Below are 27725 nucleotides of genomic sequence, written 5' to 3' on the forward strand. Positions count from 1 at the left end.
AGAGAACTTGCTCTGTTGCCATGGAGACCGGGGCCGGCGGCGCCGAGGGAGCCTCGCTCGCAGCCAATCAGAGAATGGCGCCCAAGAGGCGCACAGCCCGGCGGACTACATTTCCCAGAAGCCTCGTGGGCTTCGCGTTGTTGTTCTGCTCTCAGTCCTGTGGAGCTCTCCCGCCGGGGCTGCGAGGAAGGCTGTAGGTTTGTGAGGCCGCCTGGCTGAGACGAGCGAGGGAAATGGTCCCCGCTCCGCCACTCGCCGGTTGAGGACGGGCAGCCCTGGCAGAGTGGCAGGCCAGCCGCGGCGCTGGGCGCCGGCCAGAAGGGGTGTACCGTCGTCCCGTCTTGCTGCTGAATGTCGCTTCCAGAGGATGAGGAGAGGCTTTTGCCGCTTGCCCAGAGATGGCCCCGAGCGAGCAAGTTCCTCCTGTCCGGCTGCGCGGCTACCGTGGCGGAGCTAGGTACCCGGCCGCCCCCGCCTGGGCCTCCCCCGCGACTAGTCGAGGTGCCGCCCTGGGGGTGGGGGTGAGGGCACCGGCCCCCCGGGGGGTGCGGCCCTCTGGGTTGCGCCCTCTGCTTGCACACCTGCTTGGCCCTTGTGGCAGGGCGGGGTCAAGGCCGGCTTTGCGAGGAGGCGGCCCTGGAGGTCACTAAGGTCTTTTCCTTCCAATTTCGTCTCCCTCAGAGGTGTTGCTATTGTGTCTGAATATCTACGCTTGGAAGCTTCAAGAACTGTCATTCCTCTCTAGGAATCGTTTTCCCATCCGTGAGGATGACCTTTTAAAAACATGATCCACTCTTCATCCCTATTGAGATACTCTCTCTGATTTCTATTCTTACATAGCCTCACCACAGCCTTATCTTTTGTAGACTTCTGTATCTTTTCTAGACAGGTTACTTTTGTAACCTGTCACTTACATGGAGCATCTTCTCAACATCTGCCAGTTTTCCTCCTTGAGTTTAACTCATCTGTACTGTGTCTGCGTCTCAGAGTCTGGGAAGTAGATAATATATAAATGCTAAATCCAAGGCGAGGCGCCCATTAATTGCAACATTGTTATAATTACCACAATATTAGACTGTGGTGAAGGTGCTTCAAAGACTCAGCCTTGACCTTTCTTACAGGCGGGTGGGGAGACATGCTGAGACAGGCAGTTACCTTGTGCTACTTATTATAATGAAAGTATTAAATATCATAAGAACATAGAGGACAGGACAGTTACCTATGCATAAGCAAGTCAGAGAAAACTAGAGGCCACCTAGGGAGAATTTTGGTGCCCTTGAATGAGCGGGTGGTGTTCCTTCCAATGATTTTGTGAGCAGAGTGCCTGTGTGTTCCCTGTGAAGCCTTCATCGTGCATTTTAAGATTACCCTTTCATTTTCTTGCCTGCTGAAAAACAAAACTAGCAACAGCTTTGGTGTGTATATCATCAGGAAATGTTACTTTGTTCTCATCTAAAATGAATTTGTCTTGTATTTCCAGCGCAGCCAGCACAGGACCCTTTGTTTTGTTCTTTGTGCTCCTCTGCTCTTGCCCTTTGGACCCACTGTTTTTTCTCTTTCTCTTCTCTTAAAGCTGATGGGAAAATTTTTGTTATTCACTGTTTTTACTGAAATACAATTCTTCCACTTTTAAAAAAAATTTAAAATCAGATTGCTGAATTGGTTATTTCTAACTTTTTTTAAACCTAATTGTTTCCCCCTGTGACCAATGGCAAAGAAATATTACTTTTGTTAAAGGTTTGTGGAGAATGGTGTGGGGGCTGGGGATGGGAAGCTAGGAAATCAAAATATGGGTTGGTTTTGAGTACAAAACACTTTAGGATCAGAACCTGAAGCATTATTTAAGTAACCAGTAAGTAAACTAGAATTAATTTGAGAGGCATAACCTATGTTAATATAGAGGAACCATAGGAATCTTAGGTCTTTTCAAGGTTATTGTGTTAATAAAGCATTGTTAAAATTCTCTACCTGCAAACTACTTCTGTTTTAGGGGAACTATCAGCAAGATATTTTTTCCAAAGACCAGTGGTAAGATTTAATATTCTCCTCTTCCTACTCTGTTTTCTCTTGGAAAAAGTGTAACTATGATTTTATATCAGGCGGTGTTCATTGAAAAGACTCATGTAATGTCAATAACGTTTCATGAACTTACCTGAATCTGGTTACTTTAGTTATTTGGGACTTTATGAGTATAAAGTTGGGAGCTTGATCTTCCTAATGTGGGCCAGTTAGCTTCACTGTTTCAAGGAAAAATGTATTCTTGAATTCAATACCTTGAATTCAAAATATAATCATTAGAAAAACTTTTCAAGTATAATTGGTACTCACGAGGAGGCCACATGTAAAACTTTGTACTGGAAAAAAAAAAAACTCAATCTGTGCCTTTATTGGAAAGTATATTGAGCATGCTGCCCTTGTATGAACTCCATATTACATCTTCTATATCTCAAACTTCGTATCAGTGAATATCACCCATGAAATTACATAATGCATCTAAACCTGCTTATATTTTGAACCTATCAGAAGTAGTACAGTATTCTAAAAGTCCCATTGGGTCTTAATCATGGTTGCAGTCAAAGTAGCATCAGAGAATATGGATATCTGAAATTATTCCCATTGAAAAACACAAATTAAGGACTAAACTAGATTTTAGGCTGAAATTTCTGAGTAAAAAGAACCCAAATCTTGTCACTTTTTTCCCCCTGATGATCTGGGGGTGAGGGTGCTCTGGGACAATGATTCTTAAATTTGGGCATGTGTAAGAATCAAATGATTTCTAAACCCCCATCAATCTGCTCAGAATCCATAGGTATGGGACTAAGAAATAATTTTTAATAATTTCTTTAGCTGATTCTGATGTACTCTAAAATTTGAGAGCCCCGTGGTTCTCAAGAACCTTGTGGAGAGTAAAATATTAGTCCCATGACTTTAGAATTTTAGAATTTTTGTTTGTTTCTCTGAATGTTATGGGTTTCCCCCTCATTTTGTTTTTTTATTAGCAACCTTTCCCCTTGATCTCACAAAAACTCGGCTCCAAATGCAAGGAGAAGCTGCCCTTGCTCGATTGGGAGACAGTGCAAGAGAATCTGCTCCCTATAGAGGCATGGTACGCACAGCCCTAGGGATTGTTCAAGAAGAAGGCTTTCTAAAGCTTTGGCAAGGAGTGACACCTGCCATTTACAGACACATAGGTATTTATCTTGATTCCAGCTGGTAAGTTTGTTATGAGTTCTGTGTGCATCTGCTTTTGTGTTTAGCTGTGCTCAAAATCTAGTGGGTTTTTTTTGTTGTTGTTGTTGTTGTTTTCTGCTAATGTAATAAATGAATATATATTCTCTTGGGAAGAAAATTAACTACCAATTGTTATTAAGGAATGATTGCCTTAAATTTTTAGAAATGCATATACAAGTATTTAGGGGTGAGCTGTCATGATGTCTATAATGTACTTCAAAATAAGTAAGCAGAAAAATGAATCAAATATGGCAAGAATGTTGGCAATGATACATCTCAAGGATACAGAGGGAATTATTTTCTCTACTTCTCTGCGTGTTTGAAGAATTTTAAGAAAAAAACGAGTGATATTTTTTCTCCACTTTAGAAACTTTAAAACACAAAATGTAAGCTTTTCATGTTCTTTGAAAATGAAATATATTTGACTAAAGTGCCAAATCTCACTAGCCTCTGTTCCATATACTATAGACGAGGCAACTCTGAAAGAGAACAGGGATGACTGATCCAATTCTGGCAACTGAGTGATTGCAATGCTGCTTATTTTCACCTCTGTTTCCAAGGCTACCTCCCTACCTGTGTGGGCCTTTAGTCAGTCTTCAAGGGAAATAGTTTTCCCTGCTACAGCCAGTGAGAATACTTTTTAGATTTGCTTCTCAAGTGGCACTCGCAAAGATAGTCGTTGTTGGGTTTTCTGCTTGTGGATAGGAGAACATAAACTTGGCTTCAAGGGAGGTAGGACAGGTGTGTCATTCTTCTCTACATTCATAATATTTCCACAAGTATGTAGGGACCCTTGACCGGAAAAGCATCCAGTACTAATACTTACCAGCTTATGATTTTTAAAGCTTCAGTTCTTCAGGTGAGTAAGCTAGAGTATTTTCATTAAGAGCTTTCCAGAAGTGTGTATAGAGACTATTGTTGTTTTGGTGCTTTAAAATATTTTATTAGACTTCCTGAAATATCAAGAAAAATGCTATCTATGAATACCATGTACTTATTTTAATGATTTTTATTTTCCAGGTTTTTTTAAAAAATTTTTTTCTCCTTTGCTTTCCATTATTGTTTTGAGTTTTACTTCTTTTCATTTGTATTTAGTTGAGCATTATAAATGGCTTTACAGTTAAGATTCATTTTGTAAGTTTGACAGCTGACTGAAAAAGTTACCTCAATATAATCAACTACCCAGTGAAGTTATGCATGTTTATTAAATGAAAAATGCCTGCTGTGTACCAGGCTCTGTATTAGTGTACATAGAATAATGAAACCACACAAAGCCTGCCCTGAAAATCTCATGGTCTGATGGAAAGATGAGCAACAAAATCAAGTTAATCTCCAATTAATGTCATATTGGATATATGCATGGATTTTCTGGAGGAGGAGAGGAGAAGCATGGCAGGTGCAGTGGCAGTCTAGAATACTGGAGGTCGGAGAGCATGTTTTAGAAAACGTGTTCTTTGAATTGAGTCCTAGAGGACTAGGAGGAGTTACCCAAGCAGAGAAGGGAGAATCCATTCAAGAAAGATAAGACAGCATATGAGAAGGCCTGAGGAGTAAGAAGGCATGCCACCTTTAGAGAAACATCAAGAAAAGCCAACGTGTTGTTCTCTCGCATGAGAGAACAACACAGCTAGGGAGATGAACTGGTCCAGGTCAGAGTGCCCTCTTGTTTTATTAAACGTCTAGCTGAATTCACCTTTTAAATGATCCATTCTACACAGTGTACTCCGGAGGCCGCATGGTCACTTATGAACATCTTCGTGAAGTTGTATTTGGCAAAAGTGAAGATAAGCATTATCCCCTTTGGTAAGTTTTGTTTTGAAAATAATATATACTATTGATCCTAAAGGATTTAATGTGTATCCATTAGATTTGTATAAAATTGTGTATTTGTACCAAAATTGCCTCAAGTTATAGGCTTAAAATAATTAATAATTACAATGTAAATCCAAATCAGTGAGCATTTACTGCACATTATATACAAATATACATATGTGTATATATATGAAAATTTGCATATATATTAATATTTTAATATTAAAAGAATTCCTTTTTAAAAAAGATTTTATTTACTTATTTGTCAGAGAACAAGCAAGCAAGCACACATGTCAGGGGGTGGCAGGCAGAGGGAGAAGCAGGCAGCAGTAATGAGATTCTCAAAGAGAAAAAACAGTGCTGTGTTCATCATTATGAGGACCACGGGCTCCTAGGCTGCTGATGTTGGTGGAGATTGATACAAGTTCTATGGAAAACAATTTGCAGGGCCTATCAAATGTCATGTAAATGTTTAGATTTCTTAGTTAAAAGTTAAGCTGTCTAAATAAATTGTGATATGCCCATAAAATGAAATTCTATAAAACTGTTTTTTAAAAAATTTTTTTAAATGAGGCAGTTCTGAATAAACTGATAACTTTTGAGATACATTATTAGGAAAAATATATCTTAAAGGACATTATTAAGGAAAAATCAAGGTGTATACAACTTAGCATTCTACATTTGTGCTTTTTGTTTTTTTAAGATTTTATTTATTTATTTGAGAGAGAGAAGAGAGTGCAAGTGGGGTAAGAGGAAGGCAGAGGGAGAGGGAGAGAATCTCATTCTGACCCCAAGCCAAGCATGGAGCCCGACATAGGACTTGATCCAGGACCCTGAAATCATGACCCGAGTAGAAGCCAAGAGCTGGTGGCTCAGTCTATAAACTGAAAATTATTCAGTTGAGTCACCCTGGTGCCCCTACATTTGTGCTTTTAGAAAGGAGTATTTATACGTATATGTTTGTGTGTACACAAACGATCAATTGTACTTCGTGCTTGAGACTGTGTGGTTGGTACTCAAATTTCCTGCTGTTACATCTTGGCCATACCACTCACTGGTTGTGTGATTTGAACTGTGGTTCAACTGCTTTTATGCCTCAGTTTCCTTATCTGTAAAGAGGATTTAACAGTAGTACTAATATCATAGGGTTGATATGAAAATTAGATGATGTTTTTAAAAACAGGGCCTGACATAATAAGCACTCAGTGAATGCATTATTATTATGTGTGGGAAATCATAAGAAACTAGTAATTGTGATTGCTTCAGAGGAAGGGAACTGATAATAGGGAACCTTGTTACTCTATACCCATTTGTATCTCTTCAAATACTGTTTTAGAGTAAAAGGAAAGAAATTATCCCTTTTCTTCTAAGAAAAGGTAAAAGATGATCAGAGCCTGGTCTGAGACACAGGCATGGAGAGGAGGGGATGGATTCGAAGTGTGTTCAAGTACAGTAGTCTAGACTTGATCACTGTTGGCTTTGGGAGGTGAGGAGAAGGAAGAGCCAAGGGGCAGAGAGAGTTTCTTCAATGAGAAGAAAGTTCTCAACCCCCCTTTACTATGTAAAACTACTAAAATAATAGTTTACAAAATCTGACTGACCAGCTTTTGTCTGTTAGACTGATTACATCTATGCTCTTTTCAGTCCCCTGTGGTCAGAATTAAACTACAATTAAATGGTCAGTTCAGATATTTATAACTTTGAAACAACTGCCCTTCCTTTGACTTTCAGGCCATAGAAGGCCCGTGAAACCAGATTTGAATTTCAACTCCTTTAACCCTCCCTTCAGTAAACAGAGAAACCGTCTACTTTCCTCTGTGATTTGTATGTCCATTCTTTTCTTCACTTTGTCTTAAATCCTTAGGCAGGTGCTGGATCAGCTTGGTACTATTCACTACAAAATTTGCAAAATTAACAGAAACTATTAAAAAATGTATCTCCTTTTGCAATTAGGAAATCAGTAATTGGAGGTATGATGGCTGGTGTTGTTGGCCAATTTTTAGCCAATCCAACTGATCTAGTGAAGGTTCAGATGCAAATGGAAGGAAAAAGGAAACTTGAAGGAAAACCTTTGCGGTAGGTTCTCCAATTAACTGATTCTGTTCCTTTCCCATGTCTCAGTTTGAACATGTACCTACTGATATATGCATTTTTGTAATCCAGCATTCAGAGAAGATATTAATTCTGACTCTTTCAACTTGGAAGATGTATTTATTCATTAAGAGAAGGGCTAACATGGATCTTTTCATTGCATGATAAGGTGCACGTGTTCTCCAGTAGAAAAATTATATGTGTGTATAGCTGTTTGCTGCTTTTCCCAGCCAAGTCAGCTAGACTTGTGTTGTTACAGCTTGATATAAAGATTCTGATCACTAAAATTTGCAGTTTGTCTCAGTGTGAATCCCAGTTTTGCCGCTGTGGCTTAGTGTTGTAGAAGTCACTTAGCACTTCTACGCTCAGCTTCTTTATCTTTCAAAAGGTACCGTTCAGAAGGTTTGCGTGACAGACTGCCTGGGCTCTTCCATGGCTGAAAGCTTGGTTCCTTTCCCTTTAATCCCTGAAAGAGGGAGAACAGCAAGATTGACCTTGCAGGTTCTTCCCACTTCCCTATCTAATCCCATTTCTCCTCTTCCCCAAGTTTAAGGAAGGTTTTTATTATGTCTTTGTGACACAAAAGTCTCCTACTGCATTACTCTACATTATTGAAGTCTGTGTTTCTTCAAAGGACTTCATGTTGAATAATTTATTAAAACACCACTTAGCCTGGTTCTCTGGGAAAGGGGCAAAATCTTAGAGATTGATAGACGTCTCCCAGAAAAGAGGAAAAGTGCAGAACACCTTTGGCTGAATAAGAAGAGGTCTGTTCCTCTGAACACTGCAGGTCTGTGGCTGGGCCAGAGATGAAGGAGGGTTTTGAATCTCCTTTAGGAACCCACCAGTGACACGGACCACTGCTCTTCACAGTGCTGCTCCTCCAGCTGGCTCAGTTTGAAGCTGAGGTTGGGCTTGGCAGTCCAGGCCCCCTTGAGCCCTCCAGACAAAGAGAACACCCACCACAAAGGAGAAAAGGGTAACACTCTGACTTAACCAAGCAGTTTACAGAATCCCAGGACCCATTTTGTCATCTTGTAATACCTTCTAACTGGATACTAAGTGGAAGGAAGAAGTGATGTTTTCCAAGTTGACTACATGGAGAGAACCATCGGGATCCAGAAAAATCTGAGTTTTTAACTAATCCTGTCAGTTTCTCCCCTCCTTTGTCTCTGCTGTTGGAAATTATTGGTTTGATGTAGTAGTAAAAAACATTTCCTGTTGTTGTAAAGAACATCAATCTTAGGATCAGACAACCCAAGATTCGTATCCAGCCTTTACCACATTTTAGCTCTGACCCTAGTCAAGTTCCTTAACTTAGTTAATTTAGTTCCTTAACAAGCTCCTAAGCCTCCAGTTTCCTCAGACGGAAATTGGAACATAAATTCACACTTCATAAAGTTTTCAGGAATACAATTTATCTTATGTATATAAAAAGTCCTATGTTTAATAAGTACACAACAGATTTTGACTACAGGACCATCATTTGTGAGTATAACTTCCCATGTAGCATTATAGCAATTTTGTATGCCTTATAAATATATCTTATTATCTTTTTGATGAGACTTAGGGAATGTAGAGCTTAAGTTAAAGCCACTCAGCTCGTTAAGTGGTAAAGATGGCATTGGACTCCAGGTATTTTGGACTATATAAAACCCAGACTATTATTTTATAACAGGGGTTTCCAGAATTGATTCGTGGGTCAGCACCATTTTTCACCTGTGTACAAAAAACCAAAACTGAACAAAATCAGGATAGGATAGTAAATTTTTATAAAACCCTAAGTATTCAATTTTAAGAACTTTTATTATGAGATTGCCCTCCCCACTCTTTGGACTAAAAATGTCATTTCTTTTATGAGAATACGTGAGGATTGATTTCTTCAATTTCTAACAATTCTGGGTAATTAAGATGTTATTTTACTCCAAATCATAACAGCTATAGGTGAAGTTTATCCAGCTGCATTCCATAGGAATGCATAGAATTTTCACATTTCGTTATTATTTTTCCTTTAGATTTCGTGGTGTGCATCATGCATTTGCAAAAATCTTATCTGAAGGAGGAATACGTGGGCTTTGGGCAGGCTGGGTACCCAATATACAAAGAGCAGCACTGGTGAATATGGGAGGTAATGGAAACTTTATTGAACTCTGAGAAGTCCTTACTGCCTTCATGATTGTAATGATAAGCACAGACATCAGGGAAAATGGAAAACTTTATTTAATTATTTTTAGTAATCATTGGCAACAGTCTTCGTTTATGTTTGAACAACTTAACTGAATATTTTCTCTAGAGTATTTTCACTTTTCTCCATGGTGATCTATGAAAAGGATTTCCTAAAATAAGCAAATTGTGTCAATAAAGAGATAGTACTAAACTATTTCTAAGGTTTCCTCTCTACCCATACCCTCCTCCAAGATCCAAAATGGCCAATGTAACCATGTGACAATCATTAGATCCAGAATGCCCAACTCTTTCCCCCAGCTTGCGCAGCAGGCATCCCAGACTGGAAACCTCAGTGCTTCCTTAACTCAACCTGTCCCTCACCTCCCATTGTCAGTCACTAACTGCTTCTGTCTTTTGTTTTATGGTTTTACTTATTTATTTTTCAGAGTGAAAGAGGGAGAGAGAGAGAGCACACAAGCAGGGGGAGAGGCAGGAAGAGTGGATAGAGGGAAAAGCAGGCTCTCCACTGAGCAGAGAGCTCGATGTGGGACTCCAGCCCAGGATCCCAGGATCATGACCTGAGCCAAAGGCAGATGCTTAACTGACTGAGCCACCTAAGCACCCCTTGCTTCTGTCGTCGTCGTCGTCTTCTTCTTCTTCTTCTTCTTTTTTTTAAGATTTTATTTGTTTATTTAACAGACAGCGATCACAAGTAGGCAGAGAGGCAGGCAGAGAGAAAGAGGAGGAAGCAGGCTCTCCGCTGAGCAGAGAGCCTGATGTGGGGCTCGATCCCAGGACTCTGGGATCATGACCTGAGCCAAAGGCAGAGGCTTTAACCCACTGAGTCACCCAGGCGCCCTTACTTCTGTCTTCTAAATATTTCTTGAAAGTGTACCCTGTCCAATATCTATCACCTTAGTGTCCTTAAAATGACCATTTTTACAATTCTCACCATCATAGCCACAGCCATCAGGCTGGTCTCCTCCCCTGTCCTCATATTTATACCCAGTATCCAGGGGGATTTATCTAAAACACAAATCTCAACATGTTACTGGGACTCTTAAAACCTTTTACTGGCTTCTCATCACTCACAGAAGAAAAGTGGAAGTTTCATAACGTAATATAGAAGGTCTGCACAATCCAACTGGTGCCTTCAGGGAATTGAACAATTCATTGATTCGGGAGTAAAGAATGAAACAGAGAGTCATGAGCTAGAAGGTTCCATTGCCTGCACATAACAAAACTGCTCTTCTCCTACTTTCTGTACTCCTCCCTCTTCTTCTATTTAGTTTCCTTCTTGCAGATGTTTTAGTATTCTGCCAAAGTGTCTTTCTACCGTGTATTTTTCCTGAACCCCACAACCACCCTTCCCTAGCCATGTTGTGTTAGATGCCCCTTTATGAGTTTCTGTAGTTCCCGGTACTTACCTCTGTGATCACTTGTACCTCATTACATTGCTTTCTACTGTGTGTCTATTTACTCTGCTAGATTATGAGCCCCCTGAAGGCAAAGACGTTTTATTTATCATCTCGTGTAGTCAGTAAACATTTGATGAATGAGCTAATATTAGAATGAAAAGATTGTTTCTAAGACCCAACTTAAATGATTCTAGGAAATGAAGGGATGGCCTTTTTGAGGGTTATAGGAACATATCACTTAAATGTCAAAGGAAGTAAGTCTGGTTTTTTAAATTTTGCTCTTTCAGTCCATCCATAGCTACAACATCATATTGGTAGCTGTTTTAATTATCAGGAATCTTTACTGATTGGTTTCTCAATTCAATCCTTCAAAATCTGTTGTAGCTCAGATTTCTCTTCCAGTTTCCAGTTATTTACTCAGCATGTTTATTTGGGTTATCTTGAATATCATCATGCTGTGTCCAAACCAAATTTGTTTATCAAACTACTTGCTCTCCATTCTTCCCAATCTCAAAATATGATATCGTATTTTCTCACTTGAACAAGGCAGAAACCTAGGCAAGAGTTTTGTCTCTTTCCTTTCACTTACTCCTGATAACCAATCAGTCACCAAGTCCAACCACTTCTGACTCTTAGCTGCATCTTGCATCCATCTACTTCTTTTCATCCCTGGAGCCACTCCTTTGTCCAAGTATTTTTTATCTCCTCCTACTGGATCAATACAGAAGCCTCCAGACTGGTCTTTCCATATGTACCCCATGTCCATTTTGTCCCCCCATGCATTGGAAACTGCTGTGACCAAAGTCATCACTTCATTAACTTAGTTAAAACATTCTAAATTAGTCAAATCTCATTTTCACCATCTCCAAAAATGGCCGCTCTGCCATTCAAATTGTTTAAGCTCAAATTTTTTTTTTTTAAAGATTTTATTTATTATTGACAGAGATCACAAGCAGGCAAAGAGGCAGGCAGAGAGAGAGGAAGGGAAGCAGTCTCCCCACTGCGGGGCTCGATCCCAGGACTCTGGGACCATGACCCGAGTCGAGGACAGAGGCTTTTTTTTTTTTTTAAAGATTTTGTTTTTATTTATTTGACAGACGGAGATCACAAGTAGGCAGAGAGGCAGGCAGAGAGAGAGAGAGAGACAGGGAAGCAGGCTCCCTACTGAGCAGAGAGCCTGATGTGGGGCTTAATCCCAGGACCCTGGATCATGACCTGAGCTGAAGGCAGAGGCTTTAACCCACTGAGCCACCCAGGCACCCAAAGCTCAAAAATCCTGTAGTCATCTTTGATTCCTTTCTTTCCCTCTCTATTCAGTTTGGTTATTCTGCCTTCAAAACCTACCTAGAATCTGACCAGTGCTCCACAACTCCTTTTTCCAAACCATCATCATCTCTCATCAGAATAAATGCAACAGACTCATCTCTAATCTGTCTTGTCTCCCTGTAGTCTAGTGACAGCAGAACAGCCAGAGTGTCATGTAAATAATAACCCAGAGTCGTCACTGCTGTGCTCAAAATCCTCCCTTAAAGATCCCATCTTTAAAAATCATATATATCATTCTCCAACACCTTCTGATATTCTTATCCCCTTTCTTTGCCTTATTTGTCTTCGGAGAGTTATAACAATCTGAAATGCTGTGGTTTATATATTTGCTTACTATCTCATTCCCCAACAAAGAATGAGGATTTTGTTCAGTTTATCCATGGCTTTTTTCCCAGCACCTAGAATAATGCCTACTACCATATGGTAGACACTCACATAATTGGTGAGTGATCAGACGCATCTATCCATTCTTGCTTCTTTACAATTCACTTCCTGTACTTCACTGTAGATAGTCATTATAAAACTCCAGTGTTGTAATATATGACTGCCCTGTGTAAAACTCTTCAACAGCTCTTCATTGTCCTTAGAAAAAAATATAAAAAGCTTAATGTAGAATAATGGTCAGAACCTTTTATTTATAAGTGATGGAATTTCATCTCAACTTACTTAGGATTAGAGAAGGAATTTATCAGCTCAAAAACTAAGAAGTCCAGAGGTTGAGCTGATGGTAGGCGATAGATGGATTCAAATGTTCAAATGATATAACTGAGTACCTGTCTCTCTTCCTCTTTTCCTCCCCTTTCATCTGTTGGTTGCTTTCCCATGCTTGAGAACGATAATAGTATCTTTCATCCTTGTACACATTCCTACCCCAAGCCTAATCTATTCTTTTTATTTTTTTTCTTGAGAGTGTGTGTGTGTGTGAGCAAGGGGATGAGAGGGCCAGAAGGAGAGGGAAAGAGAGAGAGAATCTTAAGCAGGCTTCATGCTCAGCGTGGAACCCAACATAGGGCTCGATCTCATGACCCTGAGATCATGACCTGAGCCAAAATCAAGAGTCAGAGGCTTAACTGACTGAGACACCCAGGTGTCCTAAGCCTAACATATTATTAACATAAAAGACATTCATTGTCAAATGAATATTTCAGCCTCCTTTTTCTTTTTATTGCCAGATTTAACTACTTATGATACAGTGAAACACTATTTGGTACTGAACACTCCACTTGAGGACAATATCATGACTCATGGTTTATCAAGGTAAGAGATTATTTTAGTTTGAATTATTTTCTATATCACTTTTCTTCCACATTTGGCACAAATTCTAACCTTTTATCTCCTGTGATTGAGAATCTAGTGATATTACCCTTAGATAAATGTGATAGTACATTTAAAAAGAACAATTTTCTAGAATTTTTTGCAGTTAAAATGGGGAAGAAAGAGACAAAATTGCACAATGTTTCATATTAAACCATCCCAAATATTTGCACCTTGATGGGACCCTCCCGGGGTCAGATTCTGTTGATCAATTCTGCAATTCAATTCCACAGTTAAGTTTGAGCATCTTTTATGATAAAGGCACCTTCAGGGCACTGCAGTGGGTACAAAGGGTAACCCTGGCTTCTTTCTAGGCAGTTGAGCAGGGGAAAAAACAAGACACATATGAAAACAATATCTAGGGGTGCCTGGGTGACTCACTCAATTAAGCATCTGCCTTTGGCATAGGTCATGATCCCAGGCCTGGGATTTAGTCCTGGTTGTCAGGCTCCCTGCTCAGCGTGGAGTCTGCTTCTCCCTTTCCTTCTCCCACTGTCCCTCCCCTGCTAGTGCTCTCTCTCCTTCTCTCTCTCTCAAATAAGTAAATAAAATCGTTAAAACAAAAATAATGTATGGTAAATGCTGAAACAAAATGCCTAGTTACGGTACCATTCAGAAGAGGGAGGAAAAAATAACCACTTGGGAAGGGCCTATAAAGGAGCTAGAATTAGGTGTTTTGAAAGGCTATAGCTCTTGATAGAGACAGGAAGTAGAGCACCCCAGGAAGCAGAAGCACCTTATCTCTTTGCTGCACAATTTCAAATTATCTATTAGAGTGAGTTACTTTATAGATGTATAGTGTTCTTAACCTTATAGGGATTTCATATAGCTTCTGATCTTGTGTCCAAATTCCAGAATGCTTTATGCTATTAGATGACCCCAAAAGTATATTAAGAGTGTTGAACCAATGATATTTGGAGAGATATAGATATAAGCAATTCCAATTTCAGATTCACCTTAACTTTATATTCCTAGAGTAGTTTTTCTTCATCCCTCCACTCTTAAAATAAGTGTGATCTTTAGTGCTACTAGGGCAATCTTTTTATGTGTCTTTGCTTACTATTCTTTTCTATTCCAGATTCTCATCCAGGTGTGTTCACTAGCTACACCATACTTTCTGTAGCCAATAGTTTTCAGAGAAAACTAAGGATTTTGACCTCCTTCCACTTCTTATTTCCATCCTGATAAACATATATATATTTGTGTCTACCCTTGCCATCTCTCCTGCACTATCTTTGTTCATGCTGTTCACTCTGCCTAGGAGACATTTGTGTCCAATTGCCACCCAGCAGTGTCACCTTGTAAGACTTCCTCATCTTTCAAGATGCTTCTCTGTTCTAGTGTTATGATCTACTCTAGGAGCAAGATAGTCAGATCTGTCCTATAGTTCCACGTTGATATTACCACGCTCTTTCATTGTCTTTCCACCCAAATGGTCTTTGAAATACCACATCTAACCAAAGAATCCTGGATTTCCTGGCAGATGTAAATCTGCCTAACATATACCAAACAGATCTGTCTTTTGTGGAAAAACAAGATTTCCAGCTGTATATATTCCAGTCCTAATGTGAAATAACTTAGTCTTATTCTTCTCTAATTCAGGTTTTAGGGAAATGAAATGATGGGCATTTGTTTCATTTTTTTAGCTCTACCCACTGGATCAGTTTTTTAAATGGGTTGGTATGAATACATGTGTTACATGAGGCAACTCAAAAGTTGCTAACGATGAAATCAAATTGAGTAGGTAAACGGTGCTATGTGGTCTGGAAGTTCTGGATGTGTCCTAGAAGAAAATGAATGCTCCTGGAGGCTCAATGGGGATTGTAGCTGTACACCAGAGAGCTTCTTGTGAGCCATCCAACACCTGGGAAAAAGAAATTTGATATAAAGAAAAATAAAAATGGTGTAAGCTCTGAACTGTGCACTTAAAAATGATTAAAATGGTAAATTGTATGTTGTGTCTGTTTTACCACAATTTCTAAAAATGGGGTAAATAAGAAGTCCTGGGGTAGGCCAGGGGCAATAAAGAAAAGTGAGGATTTTGGTGAGGTGGGAAGGCAGGTGGCAAGGTATATTAATCAAGGAAGCAGAGGAAAGGTAGAGAGTTGAATTAATCGTCAGGAAATTATATAAAACAGGAAGACCAGGATAACCTTGCTTTTCTTTTTGAAATCATGAGGCTGTTGAGAGGTAAAACTGTGAGAAAGGTGAGTTTACTCTGTGTGAAGATGACCCATGAGCATGATTTAGTTCATCCTTAAGAGGCTGGCTTTCTCTGAAACAGTGCTGATGGGAGTATCTGAAACTGGTCTTACAGATAGCCACTTGGCTGCCTGGAGAGATCAGGAGACTCACTAGTCACTTTCTGTCCGTTTTCACCTTAGCTGTGTCCTCAGCTTCATCATGTTGTTAACAAGGAGCCAATAGTAAAAAGCAGCAGTGTCCATTTCAGTGCAAGTAGCTTGGGCAAAATCAGTGTTCTTTTTATTGCTCTGTCTTTTCCCTTTGACTCTGGATACCATCTTCCTTGAGGCCTCCTGAATACATTATTCTCTTTTAGTATTTATTTTTTAAAGAAGTCCAGCCAGATTACACTATATCCTTAGGTGTTGGTTAAGAGGTTTCTGTGTGAAAATATTAAGGTATATTAAAATCAGTGGCATTAAACTTCCAAAGAATAGAAACAAATAGGAAAGAATATAAAAAGAGCAGTAGTGTACACCTACTGGAATGTACGTGGTGAAACGAGCTCTTTCCACATAGACAATGACTTGTGTGGGCAGAGACCAAGGATGTTATATGCAGTTAGGTCTTTTGCTATAATACGAAATAGATTATATGGGTTCCTTCCCTTGAATTCAAGTATTTCTAAAGTAATTTTCTCCTTTGAATTATAAATCCTGACCTGAAAGTAGTAGTCAGTCTGAGTACTTTCTGCTACAGCAGTTTAGAGTAAGAGAGAATATGAAGATTCCTAAGGTAGCTTCAACTTCCCTGCCATGGAGTTTTCAGAGACTTCAAAAGCCGTGGCGTAGAAATCAGTAGTCCTTGTCTTTGTGAGGTATTTGATGTCCCAGAGGATCTAAAAGTTTTCCACAGTTTTCCTTTCCAGTTTTGCATTAGCCAGACATAAGCTGTTATTCAGGCTGCCTTGATCCCAGTTTCTATAGATTCAACTGCTGGGATGCAGGACTTCATGCTCCTTGACTCAGGGCAACCACCCTTTTTCTCATCATAGGTCTTTCTTGTGGAAAATTTTAAAGCAGCTCGTGAGTTTTCAGTTTGTGGAAATTCATCCTCTGAATTGCCTTGCATACCCACAAGTATAATGAACTGCTATAACTGCTATAATGATTTCTTAACTTCTTTTTTTTTAATTTAAGATTTTATTTATTTATTTGACAGATAGAGATCACAAGTAGGCAGAGAGGCAGGCAGAGAAAGAGAGAGGAGGAAGCAGGTTCTCCGCTGAGCAGAGAGCCTGATGCAGGGCTCGATGCCAGGACCCTGGGATCATGACCTGAGCCGAAGGCAGAGGCTTTAACCCACTGAGCCACCCAGGCACCCCTAATTTCTTAACTTCTTAGTCACTCATTTATAGAATCACGATTGATTCTGCTGTAGGTTGACCACAGAGAGCCATTTTGTCCCTTCAGAGGAATTGACAAGCCTTTTTCAAGAAGGAGCAAGTAACATTGTTGAGCAAAGGAAGAAGGGATAAACAGAAACTTATTGGACCTTGTGCCTGAGCATAGACTGAAGGAAAAACAGGAATTTTCCAGTTAGACGGAGGTGTAGGCATAGAGGTGTTGCATAGTACGGTAAATACAGAGCTACACTTAGTCATGTTGTTAAAGCATAGTGGGTGAGAGAGATATGATCTTGGAGTAATATGTATGACAACTAGTGTGTGAGCTAAATCAGGTAATAGCGAATGAGTCTTATCTGCCTTTAAGTAGGGAAAAATGACATAATTGGATTTCTATTTTGATCCCTTAGGATAGGGAGAAGAAGGTAAGATTATATGCAAATGGAATAGCTTAGTGAAATGAGGCTTAAATAGTGGTCAAAGTAAAATTTTTATTGGTTAAATATTAAGCAAATAAGGTGATTCCCCTGCCCAAGATCCTATCAGTGACTTCTGTTCACATCTAGAATAAAATCACACCCCTTCAATAGCCTTCATAGGCTGATCTCTGCCTGCTTCTTCAGTCTTTCCTCTGGCTGGACCCCTTCAGGATGCCTCGGCCATGTTGGCTGCTTTCTCTCTCTTCAGCCCACGTTGGCCATTTCTGCCTCAGGGCTTTTCCTCTGGTGGGCAACATTCTTCCTCCATGTCTTTACATCCTTGCTCCACTCCACTCTGTTGTCACTCAAGAGCCTCTCTGCGATGGCCTGTCATCCACTTACTCCCTATCATGCTATCCAGTTTTATTTTGTTCATAGCACTTACCGGAATTTAAAATTAACTCATTTCTTCTCTGCCTCTTCCCAAGTAAGGGCCTCAGGAACAGGCCCGTGTGTGTCCTCTTCACTGCCTAGAAGAGTTACCAGTAGGTGTTCAATGTCTATTTGTTGCCTGGACATTCTTTTTTTTTTTAAATAAATTTTTAATTTTTAATTTTTTATAAACATATATTTTTATCCCCAGGGGTACAGGTGTGTGAATCGCCAGGTTTACACACTTCATAGCACTCACCATAGCACATACCCTCCCCAATGTCTATAACCCCACCCTCCTTCTCCAAACCCCCCTCCCCCCAGCTACCCTCAGTTTGTTTTGTGAGATTAAGAGTCACTTATGGTTTGTCTCCCTCCCAATCCCATCTTGTTTCATTTATTCTTCTCCTACCCCCTTAACCCCCATGTTGCATCACGACTTCCTCATATCAGAGAGATCATATGATAGTTGTCTTTCTCCGCTTGACTTATTTCACTCAGCATGATACGCTCTAGTTCCATCCAAGTTGTAGCAAATGGCAAGATTTCATTTCTTTTGATGGCTGCATAGTATTCCATTGTGTATATATACCACATCTGCTTTATCCATTCATCTGTTGATGGACATCTAGGTTCTTTCCAAAGTTTGGCTATTGTGGACATTGCTGCTATAAACATTCGGGTGCACATGCCCCTTTGGATCACTACGTTTGTATCTTTAGGGTAAATACCCAGTAGTGCAATTGCTGGATCATAGGGTAGTTCTATTTTCAACATTTTGAGAAACCTCCATGCTGTTTTCCAGAGTGGTTGCACCAGCTTGCATTCCCACCAACAGTGTAGGAGGGTTCCCCTTTCTCCGCATCCTCGTCAGCATCTGTCATTTCCTGACTTGTTGATTTTAGCCATTCTGACTGGTGTGAGGTGGTATCTCATTGTGGTTTTGATTTGTATTTCCCTGATGCCGAGTGATATGGAACACTTTTTCATGTGTCTGTTGGCCATCTGGATGTCTTCTTTACAGAAATGTCTGTTCATGTCCTCTGCCCATTTCTTAATTGGATTATTTGTTCTTTGGGTGTTGAGTTTGCTATGTTCTTTATAGATTTTAGACACTAGTCCTTTATCTGATATGTCGTTTGCAAATATCTTTTCCCATTCTGTCAGTTGTCTTTTGGTTTTGTTAACTGTTTCCTTTGCTGTGCAAAAGCTTTTGATCTTGATAAAATCCCAATAGTTCATTTTTGCCCTTGCTTCCCTTGGCGATGTTCCTAGGAAGATGTTGCTGTGGCTGAGGTCGAAGAGGTTGCTGCCTGTGTTCTCCTCAAGGATTTTGATGGATTCCTTTCTCACATTGAGGTCCTTCATCCATTTTGAGTCTATTTTTGTGTGTGATGTAAGGAAATGGTCCAATTTCATTTTTCTGCATGTGGCTGTCCAATTTTCCCAACACCATTTACTGAAGAGGCTGTCTTTTTTCTATTGGACATTCTTTCCTGCTTTGTCGAAGATTGGTTGACCATAGAGTTGAGGGTCTATTTCTGGGCTTTCTATTCTGTTCCATTGATCTATGTGTCTGTTTTTGTGCCAGTGCCATGCTCTCTTGATGATGACAGCTTTGTAATAGAGCTTGAAGTCCGGAATTGTGATGCCACCAACTTTGGCTTTCTTTTTCAATATTCCTTTGGCTATTCGAGGTCTTTTCTGGTTCCATATAAATTTTAGGATTATTTGTTCCATTTCTTTGAAAAAGATGGATGGTACTTTGATAGGAATTGCATTAAATGTGTAGATTGCTTTAGGTAGCATAGACATTTTCACAATGTTTATTCTTCTAATCCAGGAGCATGGAACACTTTTCCATTTCTTTGTGTCTTCCTCAATTTATTTCATGAGTACTTTATAGTTTTCTGAGTATAGATTCTTTGCCTCTTTGGTTAGGTTTATTCCTAGACATCTTATGGTTTGGGGTGCAATTGTAAATGGGATTGACTCCTTAATTTCTCTTTCTTCTGTCTTGTTGTTGGTGTAGAGAAATGCAACTGATTTCTGTACATTGATTTTTATATTTTGACACTTTACTAAATTCCTGTACAAGTTCTAGCAGTTTTGGAGTGGAGTCTTTTGGGTTTTCCACATATAGTATCATATCATCTGTGAAGAGTGATAGTTTGACTTCTTCTTTGCCAATTTGGATGCCTTTAATTTCCTTTTGTTGTCTGATTGCTGAGGCTAGGACTTCTAGTACTATGTTGAATAGCAGTGGTGATAATGGACATCCCTGCCGTGTTCCTGACCTTAGCAGAAAAGCTTTCAGTTTTTCTCCATTGGGAATGGTATTTGTGGTGGGTTTTTCATAGATGGCTTTGATAATATTGAGGTATGTGCCTTCTATCCCTACACTTTGAAGAGTTTTGATCAGAAAGGGATGCTGTACTTTGTCAAATGCTTTTTCAGCATCTATTGAGAGTATCATACGGTTCTTGTTCTTTCTTTTATTGATGTGTTGTATCACATTGATTGATTTGCAGATGTTGAACCAACCTTACAGCCCTGGAATAAATCCCACTTGGTCGTGGTGAATAATCCTTTTAATGTACTGTTGAATCCTATTGGCTAGTATTTTGGTGAGAATTTTCGCATCTGTGTTCATCAAGGATATTGATCTATAGCTCTCTTTTTTGATGGGATCCTTGTCTGGTTTGGGGATCAAGGTGATGCTGGCCTCATAAAATGAGTTTGGAAGTTTTCCTTCCATTTCTATTTTTTGGAACAGTTCAGGAGAATAGGAATTAGTTCTTCTTTAAATGTTTGGTAGAATTCCCCCGGGAAGCCATCTGGCCCTGGGCTTTTGTTTGTTTGGAGATTTTTGATGACTGTTTCAATCTCCTTACTGGTTATGGGTCTGCTCAGGCTTTCTATTTCTTCCTGGTTCAGTTGTGGTAGTTTATATGTTTCTAGGAATGTATCCATTTCTTCCAGATTGTCAAATTTGTTGGTGTAGAGTTGCTCATAGTATGTTCTTATAATTGTTTGCATTTCTTTGGTGTTAGTTGTGATCTCTCCTCTTTCATTCATGATTTTATTTATTTGGGTCCTTTCTCTTTTCTTTTTGATAAGTCTGGCCAGGGGTTTATCAATCTTATTAATTTTTTCAAAGAACCAGCTCCTAGTTTCGTTGATTTGTTCTATTGTTTTTTTGGTTGGACATTCTTTTTTTGTTTTTTCTATCTCTTTTATGATTTCATTAAGCTTTGATTTTAAGCAAAAATAAGATTATTATAAAGAATAATACAATAATATATTTAGTATTCCATTCTTTCTAAATATCAGATTTCCTTTTCTTACAATTTAGAAATTGCTATATTTATTATCCTTCAAATTCATTTATTTGTATTTATAGTTTATGTTCTGGACTGGTAGCTTCTATTCTGGGAACACCCGCTGATGTCATCAAAAGCCGAATAATGAATCAACCACGAGATAAACAAGGAAGGTAGATAGAAAGTCTTCACTCTCCGTGTGTTCAAATGTCCTTAATAATAATGTTCCTTAAAGATGTTTCCTTGCATTTACTCTTGATAGAAATGTATCTGTGTGATCACATGTTCAGCCAGCAAACTGTTTTTATGTAATTATCTGCTCTTTGATGGAAAAGTACTGTGCATTTGAGGATATGAGCTAATTTAATGATCATATTATTTAGACACAAGGTATTTATTGTGATTTTATTGTTTTCAAAGAGTTTATGAAAATATACTCTGCTGAGAATTTACAGAGCACTTTCTTCAGAAGCTTATGACTTACAGGTAACATGGAGAATTTGATTTGATATAAAACAGTATGTTCTCTCTGGAAGAGATCAGGTGGAGTGAATTCTAACTATAAGACTAAGGGTGGGATGAATCCGAAGAGTCAGCCTTAGACACCTAAAGAAATTCTCTTTAAACTCAAAAGAGGTGATTTCTATACACTGAGCCACAAATATTACTTGTTCTAAATTAGCAGAAAATGTTTAAGTTTCCGTATAGTAAGTTTCCTTTATTTTTTAATTTATGATTTATTTATACACTATTTATACACAAGAAATTTAGCAGAACTGTCTTCTTTCCTTTTTAGGGGACTTTTGTATAAATCATCAACGGACTGTTTGATTCAGGCTGTTCAAGGAGAAGGATTCATGAGTCTATATAAAGGCTTTTTACCATCTTGGCTGAGAATGGTAACGTCAGGTTTTTCCTTCTTTTGTTTTTGTCTTCTTTGCACTTAAATTGCTTTTAATCTACAAATATTTTCCCCTTTCTCTTTTGGTTTTTAGCATGGCTCTGCCCCCAAACCACAATTCTTTCTCTCTTTTTTATATCTCTTTTTGTTTTCTTTTTACCTCTTCTCAGAGTCTTCTTACCTTCCCAGATGGATTAAATAATACAATTCAGTTACTATTCAGAAATGAAAAGGTTGACATTCTGTTGTTATAAAGTCAGTGGATAGGGTTTTCTGCAATGTAAAACCTTTAGTAGTCCATTTAGCCAAAGTATCATACATTTGGAACAGGTATTAAGATTTTATACTAGATACTGTTCCTATGAAAATGTTGCTGTTTCAAACAAAATTTGTTACTTTGCTGGCACATGTTGCATTATCCATTAATACTCATTACCACAAAACTTAGTTTGGTAAGAAAGCATTAGGTTATTTTTATTTGATCTGTATATTACTTTTTACTGAGATAAACTAAGATGTAGAATTAAATAGACTTATTCAAGTAACTTAAGATATATAATATAAATAAGGTACTCAAGTATTTTGTAAGGTAGAACACATTTGAAAGACTGAACGAGTCATGGGTTTAGAAATTCCAACAATCAACGCTCTACACAATATGATAACATTAATTGAGCACCTATGCCATGCAAAGCCCTGTACCCAATGCCTGGCTTTGGGATGAACAGAAGAGTCTCAACCCCTGCTGTAGTGCTGGAGCTTCTAGTTTGGAAAAGCCAGACACTGAATACAAAACTAGAAGTGATGAGTGGTCAGGCAAAGTGCCTGGTGCTATGAAAATATATAGCAAGCACATATAGCCTAGGCTTGGAGATTAAGAGCAGCTCCGTGGAGAATGGGCTCTAAAATTGAGTCTGAAGAATGAGTAGGATTTGCCAGGTAAAAAGAGCAGGAAAAACGTTCTAGGTAGAGGGAACAGTTGGAGTGGACAGAAAACTTGATGAGTTCAGGGAATTGAAGGAAACCCACAGGCCAAGGCATGGAGACATGGAGGAAGGAGGCATAAGGTGAGGCTAGAGAGAGGTAGAGGCCAGTTTGGGAAGGGCTATAAGACCCATAAGAGTGAAGGGCACCAGTTTGATGACGTGTGTGTATTTAAAAAGATCATTCCAGCTGCAATGTGGGTTGGGGAAAGGCCAGGAGTAGTAGTAGGTGAGACATAATGATAGCTTGCAGGAAAGTATGACAAGGAGGACATAAAAAGACAGATTCAAAAAATAATTTAGGGGAAGTAGCATGACTGGATGGGGAGGGGAAAATTGTCAGAGAAGACAAGGAAAGTTGGACTTCATTCCTAGATTCCCAACCTGAGCAACAGATGATGTAATTTCCTAACATGGGATCATTTGTAGGGAAGATCCTGTGGTAGAATAGCAAGCTCAGTTCTAAATTTGTTGAGTTTTGGGTATTTGTAGGACATCTAAGAACAGATTCTAAATGGCTCCTTCGTATGTTGATCTGGATCTTACAGAGCATATGGGGATGGAGCTTTAGAGGTGAGCACCATTTGCATACAGAAAGGAATTGAAGTTCTGGGAATAAATGACAGCACCAAGCAATAGTGGGTATCCATAAACATGGAGTTAATAGCCAAAGCCCTTAGCAATATCTGAAGCAAATGTGTACCCAAGTATAAAACCTTATTTTGATCGTCTTTATACCTTAAAATTATCTCAAATCTGTGGATATTTCTTAATGGAAAGGAAAATTTTGATTTGGCCTGCATATCGTAAGTGCTGATGGCACTAAAGAGTAAGATGTTTTGCATGAGAGCAGCTTATAAAAGGATAGAAAAGATAGACATGTAAGTAGTTAAAATTATAGAAATAATAAAGCCAATATTATTAAATCACTTGGTATTAGCACCAACACTGTGCTAATCATTTTCATGGCTTACCTCACTGAATTCTCCCAACAATCTCTTCAGTAGGTTATTATCATATCTCTTACAGAGGAGGAACAAAAGTTTAAAACATCTAAATAACTCAGCCAGTTTAGCTGGTTACTACTTTATGAAGTCAGGGAATCAAACCCAGGATGTTTGACTCCAGAGGACATGGTCTTTGTGAGCAGGTTGTATTAAATGCTCTACTCGTGGTGAACAAAACATGGTGAGAACATGGGTAGTAAAGTAAAAATTGGCTTTACCTGTTTAGGAAGTCACAAAGTCTTTCATAGAGATGATGTCTGATCTGAGCTTTGAAAGACCATTCGGCATTTAACAAGAAAGGCATGAGGGAGCGATGTGAACACAGGCATCAAGTCATGTGTGTACCCAGTAGGTTTGGACAACCGCAGAAAATTCAGTGTAGCTGGAGAACAGGTCCTCAGAGAGGATGTGGTGGGGCAAAATTCTAGAGAAGAAGTTAAGGACCAGGTTAAGAAGGACCTTATGGGGGCAAGTTTAATGGTTTAGGTGGAACCTGTAGTCAGCAAGCAGCTGTTTAATAGTGGGAGCAAGGTACTAAGGTTTGTTTGGGTACAGGATTACTTTGGCAGCAATATAGAAGATACATTGAAAGCTAGAATCCAAGAAAGGAAGTTTTGGCAGTAGTGTAACGTGAAAATGATTATAAAAATGGAGAGAAGGCAGATTCTAGGGCCATTTATGGTTAACTCCACAGGATTTAGTAATTGACTCTGTGTAGCTGATGGGGGAGGAAAGGGAGGAAATGGGACTTTCGTATTTCTAGTGTGGGAGACTATAATGGTGAGACCATTGATGGAAAACACAATCAGAGTCAAGAGGTATGAGGACAGGGAGAATAAGACAAAGGAATACTGATACAATTTGACCCATTCTCTTTATGCATGAGACTCAGGAAGTATAAGTGAGGGGAAAAAAAGAGAGTACTTCATGTATGATAGACACTGTGCTAAGCTGTTTACACATATTTTTTTTGTTTTTAAGTCTTGTAAGAGCCCAGTAAAACAGGTGGTGTTATCCTCATTTTTCAGATGAGAAAACCATGGCTCCAAGTACAAGAAACTTGCTCAAGTTCATACAGCCAGTGTGTGGCAGAGCTGGGAACAGACCACAGGTCTGTTGAGTTCTAAACCCATGCTCCTAACTAATACAATGTGCAGAATGTCTTGAGATCCTGAAGCTAGCTGTAAAAGTTGTCAGGGGAAAGGGACAGTGTGTAGTGGTAAAGAGATGTTGCTAGAGAAAGGCTGGCTAACCACCAAAGGTCGCCAGGGTGGCACTGCCTTGTTGATGTGTCACAGTACATGACCATGACCTTAAAAGCTGAGTCATGGGCACTTCCCAGTAAACTGGCCTTGCAAATACAGATTTCACCCTCAACTGAACTCACTGAAACTGATGATCAGACCACAGCATTGGCTCATTCACATTGAGAAACACACTTGGCAAGTGATCCAGATGCTAAAGTCCTCTCAACAGTGTGCTTCCTCCTAAATTCAAGTCATCTGTGAAGGCAAGTTATAATCAGAAGTTTGCTTACTACACACGGAATAATAACAGGAAGAGCTTATTCGTAATCTTAGTATTTAAGAATATCCAAGAGCCCTTAATGTTCAGCCCCACAGTAAAAGGCATGGAGAAGGACTCTTGTTTTTCCAGCAGTTATGGCAACAGGCAGACCAGAGCAGACAACACGGAGTCATACACTTGCATTATTTACAACAGTGTAACTATGCTAGGGAAGAAAAAAACACAGAGGCTCAGTATATGCCATTCGTATCCTACCCCGTTATTGGCTGTATGATCTCCCTGTTTAACTTCTATTCATAACCCAACTAAACTCAACCCCAGTCCCTCCCACTAGGTAAGGGTAGTGCGACCTTGCTTTGCTCACTCACTGATTAATATTTACTTCATTTGCCTACAGAAGCCTGACCACCTGAGTAGCTAGGAATGATTATATAATCCACTCTTAGGTGAGACCTCTATTCCTTGATCTGATGGCAGCTTGATCTGATGGCAGTTATATCACTGGCTCACTTCATTTTTCATATTCTTTATTTTGTCCATGTCTCCCATATGGTTAACTAACCAACATGTGTTCTCCTAAATCCACTGGTAAAGTCTCAGTCTCCCAATATAACACACTCAATATTTCCAAACACAGTACATAAATATTGCTTCACAAACTCTCTAACCAAATACATTTTATATTCTAATTGCTCAAGCTTCTTTTTTGACTCTAGTTGGATAGTTTCTTTCTGATCAATATTACCTGTCACCTATGAACCAAACCAGACAGGACCTGGATCCAAAATACCCCTCCTCTGATGATACTTCCAGTGTTTCCTCTGCTACTTCCTTCTTTGTCTTTGATGTTTTTATCTTCCTTTGTTGAAAAGCCCTCATCCCCTTATAATTCCTTTTGATGTGGTTATACCTTTATTCAAGTTAGTCAAGTCTTTCTGAGCTGGAAACTCTTTTCCCTATTTTATATTAAATTTTATAACCACTTTGTAATACATCAGGTGTTGAGCTTCTGATCTAACTCTCAAAGGATAATCTTTCATCTTCACTTGCAAGTTCTTAACTGACACCTTGTCACCCTTTACAATCTACACACAGAGGAGCCCAGCCTAGAATTCAGGCATGCCGAGTCCCAGCCTCTTAGCAGGAATGTTCAATAGAAGGAACCCTGGAATGCAAGCCAGAAGCCTGTTCTCTAGCTTAACAACATGTTGATAGCTTTTTGATTGCTAAGCCTCAGTGTCCTCATCTGTAAAATGGGGTATCATTACCTTTCCTTTCTGTTGTAAAGTGTTCAGAGAAATCTATGAGATAAAAGACATGAAAATACTTTGTTAATTATAAAGTGGTCTATAAAGGTGAAATACCAAAATATTTATTTTCAGCCTAAGTGGATTCAAAATGACTTTGTCATTCAGAGATGTATGAATGCATAAATGTAGAATATTCATAATCACTTTGAAATATGCACTAACTTCTTTGGTTAATCTTTCAGACCCCTTGGTCACTGGTGTTCTGGCTTACTTATGAAAAAATCAGAGAGATGAGTGGAGTCAGTCCATTTTAAGCCCTTAAAGATGCAGCCCTTAAAGATACAGTGTTCAGTATCATTGAAATGTGGGCATCTACAACACACACCCCTATTATTTCTACCTCTTTAGGAAGACACCTTACTCCACAAAGACTGTGATTTATAGGGGCAGCACTTTATTTTTCTCTGGAAACCCAAGTTCTCTTTGACTCCTCTTTTTGTTCAAAAGCAATCTGGTTGGATTACACAAGGCTACCCAATGAGACCTGGCACAGAATTTTCAAGAAGATTTGAATCCTGAGCACTCATCTTACAAGAGAAGATTTGACCTTTGAGATGCTTTTCTATGCTGAGGAGCCTACTTAGAGGTGCCAAAAGGGAGACAGCATCTCAGACCTGACATAGACAACAGGAATCTGGAAGAACACATACATACATAGTGATTCAGAAATATATTTAAACTGTTGTCAGTATTTTCAATGGAAATTTGATGATTCCTTTTTCTGTTGTTAAAGTGCACATACTGTAAATTAAAGGGAGGTGAATGAAAATTCATGAATAAACATTTTGAATTTCCCTAGTAGTGAAGGAAGTTGATGTACCTTTTCTTGCCAAGAGGATGAAAAACATCAAGTTGAGATGATGTTTGGATTTCCAG

At 39.1% G+C, this 27725-nt stretch overlaps 1 protein-coding gene across 6 annotated transcripts; it reads left to right on the forward strand.

Moving 5' to 3' along the window:
• Nucleotides 1–160: 160 nt before the first annotated feature.
• SLC25A27 (solute carrier family 25 member 27) lies at nucleotides 161–27650 on the forward strand. 6 transcript variants are annotated; one of them, XM_044252243.1, is made up of 9 exons: nucleotides 161–457; nucleotides 3000–3191; nucleotides 4950–5034; nucleotides 6997–7119; nucleotides 9150–9262; nucleotides 13217–13301; nucleotides 21202–21294; nucleotides 21918–22020; nucleotides 27198–27650. In XM_044252243.1, exons 1-9 carry the CDS (start codon nucleotides 352–354, stop codon nucleotides 27231–27233), a joined length of 936 nt encoding a protein of 311 aa, XP_044108178.1. In that variant the 5' UTR covers nucleotides 161–351; the 3' UTR covers nucleotides 27234–27650. The 6 variants fall into 6 exon arrangements, with proteins under 6 accessions (XP_044108178.1, XP_044108169.1, XP_044108151.1 ...); XM_044252234.1 differs by having other exon boundaries at nucleotides 27297–27650; XM_044252216.1 differs by lacking the exon at nucleotides 27198–27650 and adding an exon at nucleotides 25041–27025.
• Nucleotides 27651–27725: the final 75 nt, after the last annotated feature.

Source organism: Neovison vison, chromosome 1 (assembly GCF_020171115.1).
Source record: "Neovison vison isolate M4711 chromosome 1, ASM_NN_V1, whole genome shotgun sequence".
In the NCBI taxonomy this organism is placed as follows: Eukaryota; Metazoa; Chordata; class Mammalia; order Carnivora; family Mustelidae; genus Neogale; species Neogale vison.

Coding starts and splice junctions, on each gene's coding strand:
- SLC25A27 (XM_044252216.1), top strand. CDS start 352: ATGTCGCTTCCAGAGGATGAGGAGAGGCTTTTGCCGCTTGCCCAGAGA. Junction 458..2,999: donor GGCTACCGTGGCGGAGCTAG/GTACCCGGCCGC, acceptor TTTTTTTATTAG/CAACCTTTCCCCTTGATCTC. Junction 9,263..13,216: donor AGCACTGGTGAATATGGGAG/GTAATGGAAACT, acceptor TTTTATTGCCAG/ATTTAACTACTTATGATACA.